Source organism: Aedes aegypti, chromosome 1 (assembly GCF_002204515.2).
Source record: "Aedes aegypti strain LVP_AGWG chromosome 1, AaegL5.0 Primary Assembly, whole genome shotgun sequence".
Classification (NCBI taxonomy): domain Eukaryota; kingdom Metazoa; phylum Arthropoda; class Insecta; order Diptera; family Culicidae; genus Aedes; species Aedes aegypti.
In genome coordinates this window covers 292309954-292326515 of record NC_035107.1, presented here as the reverse complement: position 1 = coordinate 292326515, position 16562 = coordinate 292309954, and the positions used below count along the sequence as shown (strand labels likewise).

Sequence of the window (16562 nt, the reverse complement as noted above, 5' to 3'; positions counted from 1 at the left end):
AAGATTCTCAACGCCTGCGCCTCATAACGGTATATCCGTCGGCGCCTGCTTCGAAAGGTGTATAACTGTTGTTCTCACTGTGAGTGCCTTTGTTGATAGGGTGGTTCTAGAAGAAATTATTTTTTTTTGTGTTTAGTGAAGTTTATTGTTTGATTTTAAAGTCGATTGCCAGGTGGTTTCAGCTCTAATATTTATTGTGAAATGTTGTTGTGGTAACTCAAGTGTCCTAAGAAAGCCAGATCCAGGAAGGAAGATTAATGCCAAAGGTACAACTGGTGGGAAACGTGCCTTTGGATCCGGCCTTCGGAATGCTAAAGGTAAGTCCATTACCCACTAGACATAGTTGAAATCTTTAAATCTAGCTCTTGATTGAATATCATTTTAGGCGGAGGCAAGCCTTGGGACTCCCAAGTTGGGAGTCGAGTTGTAGAATAACGAACATTTGTAAATATCTCACTTTCAGTAGATATCTTACGCTCCATTAGAACCATATAAAAGATATAATTTATAACATTCACTCGACATTTGTGAGGCCCCTTTCCACTTTAAATAACCTTTAATTGTGGGTATACGGTAATACTAGCTTTACGTACACCGTATTTATGTAAAAATTGCAGCTTGAGAATATCGAACTTATTGGGAAACAATAAAATTCCAGACTTCAGAGAGATTTTTGAGTACCGAAATTTTAATTTACTTTTCATTAGATATTTCATGATATGTAATAATTATTACTCCTATAAATATACATATTTTATTTTCTCGTGTTATGATTATCGGCGTATCTGCAGCGATAGATTTCTCTCTCATAATCGATTTTCTCTTTCGCTAATAGTCACAGTGGTGCTTCCTGTTGGAATGAGGTACCTCATGCAGCTAAAATGAAGCTTATATTGACCTCCTTCAAAACTGCTCTTAGAAGATTAGTCTAAAGAACAAATTTGTTAATCGTTCCTAATTTTTCAATATCGTTGTTTTCAATTGCTTTTGTCTTTTGTTCAGGGGCGACTCGTAACCTCACTTTTTACCTGTTCTACGATACTAAAAATTGATATTTTGGCAGATTCACAATCAAATGCAACAATAAAATGATTGAAATCAATTAGTTTAACTATTCTCTACTTAATAGATGCATATTTCTTGTGAATATTCATGAATTTCTAAAAATAGAACAGGTAGATTTGAGGTTAGGGAATCGCCACTGCTTTTGTTAGTTTTCAATAGTACACATTAGTGACTTTAGCTTTAATTGTAACTTGAAATTTCTATTTCCTTCCAATTTTTCTCAATGTAACATCTGTACGTTTCCTTGACCCAATGTAAAGTTCAACTAACAGGTTATCGTTTATAATAAAGTTCAAATTACAAATTACAAAAAAAAAATTGCTACGCCAATGGTTTCGACTGTTATTCTAAAAGATTCTCATCGTTCTTCTTTGCAATGAAAAATCTTCAAACAGGAATCAATCACTGGAAATACGTCGTTATGATGGCCAGTGTGAGATTTTATTCCATTCCCTGAATTGATTCTTAGTCACGTGTCAATATTTCTTACTATGACCATTCTGAAGAATTGTGACAACATTATGAAAATTAATTAATTACCCTGGGTTTGACGGTGCCAAAGTAGAAGGTGCACCATAATAATACCCGTCTGTGAAACATATCACCTTCCCAATACTTTGGCACACCTCCAACGGTTCATGATTTATCATGAAACGGCTGCATTCAGGCGGAGGATCTGTTAATATGTTTCGGCATATTATCAGGTCCTCTTCGAACGGAGGGACCGCCAGGGCTCATTAGTTACTTATAAACCAGTGCTGGTTGTTTGATGTTTCAATTCGTTTACACGAGCTGTAGCATCCTTTGTACTAATCAGCAATGCACATTGGTTCACGGAACGAAATTAAGTGGAATAAATTATTAACTTGAAAAATATAAGAGATAGGGTTTTGGTGTCTTCTGAACATTTTTTTGTCTGGTCAAGGCGCGTTATATGCAAAAGTGTCCTAAGCGCCAAATTTCATAGCTTTCGAAATTCGCTCTCAAACTTTTTTATTTCAAAAGATAACGCAACAAAATGTTCTACAATATTGAAGATTATAGAAAATATGAAAACTTTGTAGAACATCATTTTTTTCTATATCTGATAGTTTTAGAGATATAATTCACTTTAGAACTTTATGGTCAAAAATCGGGTTTTCCTCAATACTAACGAAAATGTAAATTTTTCAGGCCTACTATGTTGTGAAGAGTTTTAGATATGAGCAAAATACACATTTTCTCTGAACACGTCATACCTCTAAAATTTTCATATGAAAATATATAAGCGTTTTTGTAGTTTTTTCACCCACTTTTCCAAGCGTAACATTTCAAAATGGCGCAAGTGAAATCAAAAACTTTTCCCGTTACTTGAATAAGCATATCTTAAAGTGCATTTTAAGAAAATTTGGTGATAGTGATTTTTGATTTTCTCTAATAAATGTGTTCTGAATTATCCCTTAATTTTACTTAGAAAACAGATTTTCTTTACTTCTTGACATTCTTATTCAATTACAGTCGAACATTTTGTAATACAGTCAAACCTCCATGAGTCGATATTGAAGGGACCATCGACTCATGGAAATATCGAGTCATGGAACAGCTATTCTTTGCAAAGCGGTTTGAAGGGACCATCATGGTAACCATGATTTTATGATTTTAGTATGGTTCCATGAGTCGATATCGAGTAATGGATCATCGACTCATGGAGGGTTGACTGTACATTCAAAAATACTGAACCATTCTTAGCATGAACAAGAAGTTTGTAGATGTTTATCATGCCTATTTTTATTCATATCGTTTCAGTTCAATAATCACGTGGTCCTTTTTCGCAAAGTGCACCTCTTTCGGAAGAATTAGATGCCCATCCAAACACAACGCTTTCTATCTATATCCAATGCCTAGCCCGAGAGCGCATTGTTTATTAGGTATAGGAATAGCACACTACACTAGCCAGCAACTGCGCTGGCTGAGGTATCTATTGTGTTATTGAGCTTAAATCGAATTCAGGTTGACTTCTGCGTTCATGAGTCCTCTCATGGCGTAATGGTAACGCGCCCCAACTAGAGATCGGGAAGTCGTGAGTTCGATTCTTACTGAGAAGACGTGTAACTTTTTCGCAAATCTTCACATCAATTTGTCCATCTAATCCAATTGCAAATTATATGTAATGTTTAGCTTTTCAGTACTTATTTTCGTTTATTTATAACCTTTACTAATCCCTCATTTAAGGTGATTATAGAACGAAGCCACACCTCAAATTTTCAAGAGCACAAGACTTGAGAGCCAAACAGCGCTCTACGTTGAAAATTTATTCCATTGCTGGCCACCACCAGCAAGGAAGTAATTTGATTGATTTTCAACGCGAATTGTTGTCAGATTCTCCTGTCTTGTGCACTTGAAAATTCTAAGTTTGGCTTCGTTTTACAATCACCTTAAGCGGGGTACATATATTTAGTAGCTTTGAACTCATTTTAACTATGTAGATAAAAAATCGAATTGAGTACAACACCATTTAATTCCACAAGAGTTTGTATCCTTCGACAGATACGCGTATTTCGACCTCAACTGCCGTCTTCAGTGTTGTGTACTAGTTCAAACTTATACAAACCTAAAAAAGGGAATGCAACTGCATTGAATTGGCTTTCACTAGAGCTTTAGCTTATATTGGCAGGACTTCATTTAAATTCGTCGAGTTTTCCTTCCATTGACGGTATTTTATGACAAAGAACGAAAATCTCTGTAATTATTAACGATATGAATAAAAATAGGCATGATAAACATCTACAATCGTCTTGTTCATGCTAAGAATGATTCAGTATTTTTGAATGTATTACAAAATGTTCGACTGTAATTGAATAAGAATCTCAAGAAGTAATGAAAATCTGTTTTCTAAGTAAAATTAAGGGATAATTCAGAACACATTTATTAGAGAAAATCAAAAATCACTATCACCAAATTTTCTTAAAATGCACTTTAAGATATGCTTATTCAAGTAACGGGAAAAGTTTTTGATTTCACTTGCGCCATTTTGAAATGTTACGCTTGGAAAAGTGGGTGAAAAAACTACAAAAACGCTTATATCTTTTCATATGAAAATTTTAGAGGTATGACGTGTTCAGAGAAAATGTGTATTTTGCTCATATCTAAAACTCTTCACAATATAGTAGGCCTGAAAAATTTACATTTTCGTTAGTATTGAGGAAAACCCGATTTTTGACCATAAAGTTCTAAAGTGAATTATATCTCTAAAACTATCAGATATAGAAAAAAATGATGTTCTACAAAGTTTTCATATTTTCTATAATCTTCAATATTGTAGAACATTTTGTTGCGCTATCTTTTGAAATAAAAAAGTTTGAGAGCGAATTTCGAAAGCTATGAAATTTGGCGCTTAGGACACTTTTGCATATAACGCGCCTTGACCAGACAAACAAATGTTCAGAAGACACCAAAACCCTATCTTATATTTTTCAAGTTAATAATTTTTTCCACTTAATTTCGTTCCGTGGACCAATGTGCAATGGTGGTTAAGTTTCGAAGCCAACGTGTGATCAATCGTTTTATAATGCAACATAAGAATGGGTGTTTGGTGGAACTGTGCGTTACACTCGTCGTTATTAAATTTAGTGATTGTGAAGGTGCTAATAGTGATTTTATAATTAAATCTATAGTGATGAAAATTTGAAAATTAAGGTGAAGGGATTCTGATAGTTTTGTTAAAAATATAATAATTATTATGTGAACTCTACTAATTTAATAATGGCCATAATACATTGTGCAATCATTTTTCTGAATATAAACTTAATTGCCTAGTTCTTCAAACGTGCATGATAAAAGTATTAATACATAATGACAGCGAGTGCAGAAGAATGGATCGAATTGATTTTTTTTAATGTAACTTTCTTGATCATAGTGCTAAATCGTAGTTTGAATAGTAATGACTCTACAGCAACAAAAATAATGATACATTTAAATTGAATATTTTTAAATTACTTAGTAATGCTAACAGATGGTAATGCTAACAGATTTATATGAAAATGGTGTGATGTGAAAAGTGATATAATAGAAAGTATATCTGAAGTGGATTACGAAAGTTGATATACGTGATAGTGTCGAAAATAAACGTGACGATAGTGAGTGATGAAATGAAATGGGGAATGAGGACCTTTTAATAAAACTATTTCGTTCTTCACTTTAACCACTCTAGTAGCATTTCATGCCTTATCATAGTTTGAACTACTAGACTGCAAAACTACGGCAAGGGCTGATTGCTGCTAGCGTACACAGTGACCATTTGAGCAACATTGCTTAGGAACGTCTGTGTGATGAACGCAATAGAGGCTTATAAAAGCAAATTCTGGGAAGGAGCTTAGGGCAGATTAAGAGTGCCAGTACTACCCCTATCGCTACAAAAAAAAAAACATTATGAAAATTAATTAATTCATTACGCGTGGTAAAGATGGATAAATTATGGGTGAAATTATCCATCTTTACCACGCGTAATGAGTTTATTAATTTCATAACCATGTGGATTGGATTACCGAAAAGCTCAATATATGTGTTACTATAAACATTAGATTTTTGTCTTGTAAAAAAAAAATAAAAAAATAAACATTAGATTTTTGTCTTGTTAGTAATCTGTAATTTGTAATAATCAATCAATGCAACGCATTTCAATCAATCAAGTTTATTTCATATGAGCTCTGAATTTTGATAATACGTTTTATATTATATCTTTAAATGTACCGCCTTTTTTACCATTCATCGAAAAATCTCGAGCCATCATTCCTTATCACATATGTATCAACCATAATCCGTCAATCAATTTATAGCACGTTTTACAATTATCCCAATCAAATGTGTCAGTTCAATTTAAATCTGACATCTAAGTGGATTGAATCGATCCCAGACAAACATTTTCGAAAATTATTTAGCAAGGCCGACATTGAATTGCCGACAATCGAGACGGACCTATTTCTGCAATTTCTGGCTGACCATTCAGTCCGAGAGTGTGTTTGTGATATCTTCTTTATGATATATACATTGTAACAGAGTACCAAAATAATACCTGTAGGTATCGCTAAATAAACAAACTCGAGACAATAAGAACACAGAATAATCCTCGGACGTATAGTGCATCGAGGTAGATTTCCTCCTTTCTGTGAGTCAGTGTCCTCCATGGAGGCAGTCATCACTCTTATCAGTGCATCCGCAGAGCAAGCAAATTATAAAGTACCGTCTCTGTTTTGATTTCTCTCTCTCGGGCAAATCCAGTCATCCACATCACAATCCGTGAAGTATCGCATTTCAGCTCAGTTGCGTCGTGGAAAGTGCATCGTAACAAATGTGAAACCTTTTAGCCTGTGCGTACCCAACGATGGATAAATTCAACGAATACTGGGAGCTTCTTTCCGACAAGAGCGTTCACATTGGCAAGGTGAGTCTTATCTGTTATGATTCTTCGATGATCATTGTACTACTTTCACTATCCCCAGGAACTTATTGCGTACTACAAAACGCTGCACGAAAACGAAGATGGATCGCCTCTGTCGGAGCAGGGTTGCCACTTTCTGCTGCAGAACCTGCTGGTCAACCCGTATCCAACCTGTCAACTGCTTCGGCTATTGGCTACCAGCAAAATTCCCTTGAAAAACAACACCATCCGGGAGATATGCGACGAAGGAATGTTGGATTTCTTGGAGAGTTTCGAGCGGTGTGACGTAGATAAGTTCTACAATCTGATTGCGAATAATCTGCTGTCGAGCGGTGCAATCAATCAAGCGGTTCCGATCGTGCTGCGAATGTTGGATGAGCAGCTGATTGATAAAGAGCTGTTGCTGCTGGCGTTGGTCTCGAGGAAATCCCAGAAGCTTCTGAAGTATTTTCTCAAAAAGATTGAAACCACTCGGGAGCAGGGGTTTTTGCAAGCAGCCGTCGAAGATAAGCGACACTTCATGGAGGATGTGCTGAATGGCTGTGATATGGTGTTCAACGATGCGGCTGTCAGTGATTACGTTTGTTTGTTTCGGCTGATAGTTGGGATCAATGGGGAAGAGCCTCGAGCACTCGATATTCCACAGGAACTTCAATTCCCGGCAGGAAGTTTCCTGGGAATGTATCTGAAGGAGATTAGACGGACCGAGCTTCTTCGGAGTTTGTTCGATGGGCAAGAGGCTGAGTGGCAGGTAGCCGATTACGCCAAAGAATCATCCATAATTGCAATGCACATGAAGAAGGGTTTGAAAATTTTACCCTCTCAGTACGATCAGCTATTGGAAGCTATTTCCGAGAATGATAAATTGAATGAAGCTATTTTGAAAGATTTCCTACCAGCGAACAGCAGTGATATGTATTTTGCTGAAGATGCGCGTTCGCTACAGATATTGATGCTTTGGTATTACATGATGGATGTCCTTAAACTGTCGCCACAGCAGAAAACATTCAGCGAAGTTCTCGAGAGTAGAGCGAGCAGCATCAAAGCCGTGCTGAAATCTGTCGAAAATACTGAAACGTTCGTAAGTCTTCTGGAGAGCATGTTAACTCTGTTGTTCGTTCGATATGAGCATCTACCCAAGAGATCCCACGGTCAGGTGGGTTTCATGTGCTCAAACGTGATCTTGGAAGTGATTCTGAGCAACCTCAAATTCGTTGCCGCTCCCAAGAAACACGCCGCAAACTATGACAATGTCGACGATCAATTGAAAGTCCGTCTAACCAAATGCATCGACATCATCAACGACGCTCTCTGGAGGATTTCTCTGTTCGCGAGCCTTCAAAGCAGCGACAATTCTTCACTTCAACTGACAGACATCGATTCGAGTAGCGTAATAACAAAGTTGCCGGATTTGGTGCAGGATGATGAGGACAGCATGTTTCACAGTGCCGAGGCCCTCCAGGATCGAAACAAAAAGTATTCCACCTTTCCCAAGCGCAAACATTCCAAGCACGCCCCGAAACCGCCTCAAATATCATCGAGCGGATCAACCGGAACAAAAATCATGCGCCACTCGCTTCCACCGACGAACAAAATCAGTTCATCCTTGGATTCGGTCATCACCGAAATTGTGCCACGACCCCGAAGCCTTATCCCGAAGATGCTCGGTTCGCCGGAAAAGTTGGCCACATTCTGTCTCGTCCAGAAGAAGTTCGATGAAGCCAAAGCCATCATCAGAGGCAACAACCTTGCGGCAACGGCCGTTGGTCGCGATCTGCACTTCATGGAGAGCTTCACGAATATTCAGGAGAAACTTGTCAGCTTGATCGCTCGGTACGATGCTATGCGGTCTCGCCGGAACAGCGGCACCATGCTGGAAGACATTCGGTCCAGAACGGCGATCGGTTTCGAAGCGGCCAAGATCATCAGCACGGTGGAAACCTTTTCCAGTGAGCAGAAAATCCAGCAAAACGATCAAGATCTACAGCTGCTGGATAAGCATAGTTCGCAGTATCCGTTCCTACGGTTGTTCCGCGGAGATAAACTACGAAACGTTCACGCAATGGATCTTATGCTTGGCTTACCGATGAACTACGATCTCAGCCTCAATCTGTACAATCTTGTTTCGAAGTGTTTGGACAAACCGGTGGAGGAGCTGGAGGGCAAACGGTTCGCGTACGTAGGCTTTCTGAAGCGACTGATCGACGACATGCAGCTGTTTCGGGCCGATGAAGTCGCTGGAAAAGAGACAGTAACGTTTCACCGATTGTTGAGTCAGGAAGTTTGTCCGCTAGATGCTGCTCAATTGGGCCCGATTTTAGACAGTCGCCGTAGTCTGATCTCGTCGGGGTCGCTGGAGAACTTCAAGGAGAACGGTAGGTGTGATCGATGGCTTATGTGTAAGAAGATCAGGAAATTCGTAGATGGCGCCGAGCGGTTGATTAAACTGTACGATGGCGATAGAAAGTTGCTCTCATCGGATGATATTATGAAGACAGACCTGCAGGAAATAGTTGGAAAGCTGGTGTTTGAGAAGAATGTTTCGCTGAACGTGCTGGAACCTTTGGTGGCTGGTACCAATTCGAATATGGTGCACATGATCGTTCACTATTTTTCGAAGGAGGTGGGTCGAGGTCTAGAAGAAAGCCCGGAGGCGTTGTCGGATGTAGTCGAATTCGTATCCGAGAAGAACGATCTGCTGGGAATTCTTCTGAAAGAAATTTCTGGTTTTGGCGCGGGGATCACTCTGCTGACAAACCTGAAAAACCTTTCCTGTGTGGAGCTCTTCGCGCCATTCTACAATTGCAGAATGTCGGCTGCGCTGGATTTTGATCGCTTCCAGGCGAAGCAACTTCTAAATAATGAAAACTGCGGGGAAATTCAACTCCTCCGACTACTGGATTACGTTCTACAGCGAGGCACCCAGCAGGATTTAGAGAAACTTCAAACATTGAGGCATGAGATCGTATCTAAATTTCTCAATTCAGGAGATTACGATCATCTCATTCCCGTTGAAACGATCATTAAAACCACCAAAGACATTAATCAGAAGGCTGAATATCTCATACAGAACATTGATCGAATTCCTAAGGGTCAAACAGTTCTGGAACTGATCAACAGCATTCTTCTAGCTCGAAATGTTTCCATGTTAAACGTGGACTATGGGCAGTCGCTAAAGTCGTGGAATTTTAAGCAGCGAGTTTATACTGAACTTGGAGTAGTGATGGAAAACGAAGATTGGCGATCTGTTCGGGACCTCTCCGAGAACTCCAAGGTGATCATCATGCAACGTCTTATACAGCAAAATATGTACGAGTTGTGTTCCCGTTGGATCAAAATACACCCTTTAAAACCTGCAGAGGATTCTGGATTGTTCGACACTTTTACAATCGGCGTGATGGACGCATCGCAAGACAACAAAGACTGCTCGGCGCTTCTGGCCATCATCGAAGGTATGTCCAAGGAACACGTTGTAAATTTCTACGAAACTACCCTGCTACGCGTCAAAAATCAGTCTATCATCAAGCACGCCATCGAATACCTGGATTCCAACGGAGAAAATACTAAAAATTACCAAAAGTATCGAATCTCGTTGGCGATTTTCGGTCATCTTCCGGGGGCTGACTCAAAATATCTGTGGAATCTCATAAGCAGGCCACTGTTGATCATTGAGCAGTATCTGATGAACTCGAAGCTGGAGCTACTTTCAACTGTAATGGACTCCGTTCGACCGCTACTGAAGGATGACGTTTGCGTTACCTGCTACGAACAACGAGAGTGCATTCGTGATCTTCGAGGTCGCCCCAGTGGATCAATCGATCTGGATTCCAGCCATGATAATCAGTTCATTACTAACGAGTGCATCGATTGTCTGCTCAGAATCTACGCAAGCAAGGCTTTGGACTACAGTGTATCAAATGAATCTGGTACATCCGAAGCTTCTATGCTGTATACTAGCATGGATCTATCTAGTTTGGATTCGCTGTGCGGAGCGTTCACCATGCCAAAGACGGTTCCCACTAAAGACGCCTGGATTCGAGACGAGGATGCCTCTCAGTGTATGTGCTGTAGAAGAAGTGTCTTTTCAATGCTGAATCGTCGTCATCATTGTCGGCGCTGTGGAAGAGTGGTTTGCCACTCGTGTTCCAAGAAGAAATTGGAGATTCCGGAACTGTATGAAGAAGTACCAGTGCGAGCTTGTGATGACTGTGTCAAGCAGTCCCAAACCAAACCGAATGCCCCGACGAAAACTACCAACGCGTTTGTCAATCTCCAAAATATCGACGAGTGGCAACTGACGGGCAATGTGCGCAACGATAACATTATTCGAGAAGAATACAGCTATGAATATGCCCCGTCTACCAGTCAATGTCTAGCCATTTGCAATCTCCACAGCCAGAATGAGGAGTTGTCCAATTTCCTGTTATACCATTGCGTCAAACTGGAAGCATTGCTGCGGCCTATACGTACGGGATATCCAAACCCCGAGTTGGATTACGCTTTGGTAACGAGAATGCTGTTGAACCTGACACTGGCGGCCAAGGTTCGTGGTCTCGAGTTCGCCGAAGCGGATAAAATGAAGGAACATGCCGAGATCATCCTCTCGATTGTTAAAAACGATTGCGAGTCGCTTCTGCTACAGGAGCCGATGAGCAGTGCGAATCTACGGAAGCTTAGAGATGCTCTCGTGCTGGCGGAAAAATGGAGTCTCGCTCTGGAGCTGTCCCTGAAGTGTGGATTCTCAACTAGTGGCGTAATGGCCGCTTGGGGCACAACTTGTTTGCGTGCTGGCTGCTACGAAACGGCTCGTGACAAATTCTCTTACTGCTTGCAGAAGCTTTCTACCGACGCCGATAATAGCACGATCCTGAACTGCATAGAATCTCCGGAAACGAAACTTGCGAACTACAAAACAGCTATCCCCATCAAGCGTCCAGCTAAAAGTCCGCCGCTCCTTTTGGAAATTATCAGCATTCTGGAATCATCTGCGCAAGCACAACCTCCGGAAGTGGTCGCTAGAGCTAGCATGATCAAAAGTTCCAACACCTCACTGTCCTCCAACATCCGGAAGAAAACCAAAGACAACATTCCACTCCACGAACCTGCACTGAACGTTCTCAACACTCTAGCCAACCTAAAGCATATCACCAAAGGCAACTTCACCGACTATTTGCCCGAAAGGCGAGCCTTGCGCAATAAAGATATTTCTCTGTCCAGCAGCGGAAACTCCAACGATTATCTGCAAACACTAGATTGCATCATGAGTACTAGATTTTTCGAAGAATCCATGTACTATCTGTTGACATACGGAGCACACCAAGACGTGACCAACTTCCTGATCAAGCATCGCCAAATCCTCCCTGCAATGAAGTACGTCCTGATGCAACAGGTCTCTCCGGAAGTTCTGCTGCAAACGATCATACTACCCTATTTGAAAACCGGTCGCCTAGAGACCGTCATCCAGGTGATGAGCAGCATGGACGAAACGTTGCTCACCTGGAAAGCCTACATCATCTACAGCTGTCGCTATCTGGAAACGAACCGGATGCTCAATTGTCTGTACAATATGCAGCTCCTGCTCGGCGATCCAATACGGGCCAGTATGACCTGCGTGCGGTTCTACTCGATGGACGCCAAGAGCTTCACGGATCTGGAGGCGAACACGTTTCACCTGAAGAACAGCGCGGCCCATCTGCAAACGGAGCTGGAGTCGTGCAACTGGGAGGAGATCAGCGTGGAGAGCGTTGGCGACCGGAGCGAGACGCACAAGAGCCTGCTGATGAAGATGGAACCGAAGGAGCTGAACAACCACATCAACACGATACTGCGGCAGCTGGAGGTGACGAAGTTCCTGGCGAACTGCGAGGCAAACGGGAAGGATGCGGTGGGGCTGCTGCCGAAGGTATGTGAGAGATGGTTTTGTCTTTTTAGTTGTAGGATTTTTTTTAACAAAGAGGTGGCCATAAACATTCCATCGAAATTGATCGCATCAGCAACTCCTGAGACAACTTTATTCTTAAGGTTTCAAAGGTTCCTCCAAAATTGATTGATGCTGACATCTCTAATGATTCACCCAAAAGTTTTTAAATCTTCAACTTGATATTCACATTAAATGAATTATTTCAAACATTTTGAAAAATATGTTAAAACTCTAAAAGAGTTCTTACAAAAACTATTGAAAGAGGTATTTCAAGCTCTTTAAAGAGGTCTAGCAAGTCTTTTGAAGGAGGCCTTTCACGTCTCTTCGAGGAAGCATTTTAAGCCTTTTTCTGAAAAAGGTCTTCTAAGCCTCTTTAAGGAGGCCTTCAAAGCCTCTTAAAGGAGACCTTTAAAGCCTCTTGAAGGAGGCCTTTAAAGCCTCTTAAAGGAGGTCTTTGAAGCCTATTGAAAGTGGCCTTTGAAACCTCTCGAAAGGGACCTTTCAAGCCAAATTTTGAAGGATGCTCTTTAAGCTTCTTGAAGAAGGTCTTTCGAAGCTTTTGAAGAAGGCCTTTTATGCCTCTTACAGAAAGCCTTTTAAGCTTCTTGAAAGATATTTGTCAAGCCTCTTGAAGGCTTAACATTTCTGAAGAAGGCCGCTCGAAGCTTTCAAGAAGCGTTACAAGAGCTTTCAAACCTCTTGAAGGAGCCCTTTGAAGCTTCTTGTAGAATGTCTTTTATGCCAACTCAACTTGGAAGATGTATTTCAAATCCCTTGGAAAAGGCATTGCAAGCCTCTTGAAAAGGCGTATTGAAAGAGGCATTTCAAACCTCTTCAAAGAAGCATTATAAGCCTCTCTGAAAAGGCCTTTGAAGCCTCTTGAAAGAGACCTTTCAAGCTAATTCTTGAAGGATGCCTTCTTAGCCTCTTGTAGAAGCCCTTTCAAAGCTTTTGAAGGAGGCCTTTTAAGCCTCTTACAGAAAGCTTTTCAAGCCTCTTGAAAGATATCTTTCAAGCCTCTTGAAAGATGCCTTTTAAGCCTTCTGTAGAAGGCCTCTTCAAGCTTTTAAAGGAGGCTTCTCGAAGCTTTCAGAAGCTTCTTGTAGAAGGCCCTTTAAGCCAACTCAATTTGGAAGATGTATTTCAAATCCCTTGAAAGAGGCATTGCAAGCCTCTTGAAAAGGCGTATTGAAAGAAGCATTTCAAGCCTCTTCAAAGAAACATTATAAGTCTCTCTGAGAAGGTCGTAAAGGCAGCAGTATGCGGCGCCGCCATCTTTACGTGCGTAAAGGCTTCTCAACAAAGATTATTTAACCCATCTCGAAAGAGGCTTTTAAAGTTTCTCGGAAAAGGATTTTCAAGCCCCTTTAAAAATACATCTTGAAAAAACATTTCAAGCCCCTTGAAAAGGTTCTTACAAAAACTGTTGAAAAAGGTTTTTTCAGCTCTTTAAACAGGTCTTGCAAGTATTTTGAATGAGGTCTTTCAAGTCTCTTGAATACGGCCTTTCAAGCCTCTTGGAGGTAGCCTTTCAAGTCTTGTCTTTAAATAGGTCTTTTAGGCCTCTTCAAGGAGGCCTTCGAAACCTCTAAAAGAAGGCCTTTAAAGCCTCTTTGTGGAAGGAGGCCTTTGAAGCCTCTTGTAGAAGCTCTTGCGAAGCTTTTAAAGGAAACCTTTGAATCCCCTTTTAAGCCTCTTACAAAAAGCCTCTTGAAAGGTATCTTTCAAGCCTATTGAAGAAAGCCTTTCGAAGCTTTTGAAGGAGGCCTCTAAAGCCTCTTACAGAAAGCTTTTCAATCCTCTGGAAAGATATCTTTCAAGCCTCTTGAAGGAGGCCTTTTATGCCTTCTGATGCAGGTCTCTTGAAGCTTATAAAGGAGGCCTCTAAACGTCTCGAAAAAACCTCTACGTCTCGAAAAAGGTTTTTCAAGCCCTTTTAAAGACACTTTTAAGTCTCTCCAAAGAGGCCTTCGCAGTAGATACTTTATAGATATAAAGCCGCTCGAAAGAGGTTTTTTAAATCCTTTCAAAAAATGGCAAACGAAAGAAACATTTCAAGAATCTTAAAGGAAATCTTTTAAGGTTCTTCCTAAACTCTCGAAAATGTTTATTAAAGCAGGAGCTGATTATGCCTCTTGAAATGGGCCTTTAAAGCCTGTTTAAAGAAAATATAGTTTCTTATTACGACTTTCCACACCATCATAAATGTTTTTTTAGCGCTTTCCAAAGTTCAATTAAATTCTTTTGGTCTTTTTGAAAAACACATTTCAAACTAATAAATTGATTATTCAAGCCTGAGAAGGACCTTGCAGGTGAAATAATTCGGAATTCAGAGTTGGCAGTTAAAATGACAGACTTGTACTACTACTCCAAATTCCGAAAACATCAATCTGACGAACTAATAAAACTACAAACTTCGTCCATTTTAAGCTTCCTGCTTGTGCTCAAAGATACAATAGCAATTACTGTTAAGGTGAAGCTGCATAGAAGCCGAGGCTTGAGCCTTCAAGAGCGCAAATCTAGAAAACCAGACAGCGGTTTAAGCTGAAAACTTAATCATTTGGCCACTCGCTAGTAGTGACCAATCGATCAAGTTTTCAGCTTGAACGGCTGTTTAGTTCTTTAGATTTGTGCTCTTGAAAATTTAAGGTTTGGCTTCGATGCATCTTTACCTTAAAGAAATTTAGATTGTTGATTTTCAAAACAAGCTTTTCAAGCCTCTCGAAACAGCCACTAACAATTAGAAACGACTCATCGAAAGGGCATTGAATACTTTTTAATAATAGCTTTGTTTAAAAATTGTTTAAGGTGAAGATGAATCGAAGCCAAAACTCAAATTTTCAAGAGCACAAATCTTGAGAACCAAAACCCGTGAGCTGAAAACTTGATCGATTGGTCCCCACCAGCTGGTGACCAAACGGTTAAGTTTTTAGCTCAAACGGATGTTTGGTTCTCGAAAATTTGAGGTTTGGCTTCGATTTATCTTCACATTAATGTCACTTGTAAAGAGCCTTTTGAGTTTCTTGGAAGTAGCCTTATAAGCCTTTTGAAAGAAGCTCTGAAAGTTTCTAAAACGCCCTTCTAGAGGATTATTGAATAGTATTTAAAGCGTTTATTTCCAAGATAAGCTGAAATAGGCCTTTAAGGGAATTTCGCCAAAAATTTCTGTAGTAAATAATTTCAAAAATTCATTCACGTTGTCCTTGGAGTAAATCCAGAAAATTCCTATGTCATTTCCATGCTTCGCATCCATGCTTGTACTTTTCTTATTCTTCTAGGAAAAACTAGCTTAATTTTAACAAAAAATGTCTGCATATATTTACAATAAAACTTTATAAAACCATTATCATCCATGAAAAATATCAAGATTTTTGGCCACCTATGTTCCCACAGTATTTTTTTTCCGCTACTAACGTTTTCCTGTTGTTATCCAGCTGTTTATCGAATACCACAAAATACCGACCTTATTCGGAACGGTCCACGAAAAGCTTCAGTTGGCGGTTCTGATACTGATTTGTGGGAAGAACGTTGAAGAAGGATTTGGACTCTCCTACAGGTGAGTACGATATAAATTCGACTATTCTGAACAGTTCAATAACCACTCGTTCCTTTGCAGGGTAATTCAAGATTTCAACTTGAACAGCCTTCGGGTGTACAGCCTAACGGCGAAGCACTTCATCGGAGAGTCCCAGGTGGAAGAGGTGGACAAGTTGCTGCAGGCAATCGTCAGCAATAGTGCCACCACGGTCGACACGAACAGTTTCTGCGACGAACTGATCAAAAACGCGGTCGAGACCGCAATCTCGATCCATGGGAGTAGCTCGCACGTTAAAACTTCGCTAGAAGGATTGATCAAACGGATCAGCGATGTCGGATTGAAGATCCATTGCTACATAATTACTGGGCAGCTGAAGACGGCATATCTGTACGCCAACAAGCACGGCAGACTGGGTGATATTAGGAAAATTTTGCGCCAATCGGAGGTGTTGAACCAAGTGCACGTGAAGAGGCTGTGTGAATCGAAGCTAGCCGCCGAGGGCAGTCTGCGGAAATAGGCTATTTTTTTATGTTTATGTGTTGTAGAAGCAATATTTTATACACGTTGATATTATTTTATTACAGTTGAGTATATTATATAGGAAACAATAAATCAAAACCATT

At 40.2% G+C, this 16562-nt stretch overlaps 1 protein-coding gene across 2 annotated transcripts; it reads left to right on the top strand.

The window, feature by feature from the left end:
- The first annotated feature begins 5963 nt into the window (after window positions 1–5963).
- LOC5577631 (zinc finger FYVE domain-containing protein 26 homolog) lies at window positions 5964–16562 on the top strand. Of its 2 annotated transcripts, none has more exons than XM_001656579.2 (5): window positions 5964–6117; window positions 6322–6484; window positions 6543–12383; window positions 15836–15957; window positions 16018–16562. In XM_001656579.2, the coding sequence occupies exons 2-5, from the start codon at window positions 6425–6427 to the stop codon at window positions 16454–16456; spliced, it is 6462 nt and encodes a 2153-aa protein (XP_001656629.2). In that variant the 5' UTR covers window positions 5964–6117; window positions 6322–6424; the 3' UTR covers window positions 16457–16562. The 2 variants fall into 2 exon arrangements, with proteins under 2 accessions (XP_001656629.2, XP_021693882.1); XM_021838190.1 differs by having other exon boundaries at window positions 6117–6208.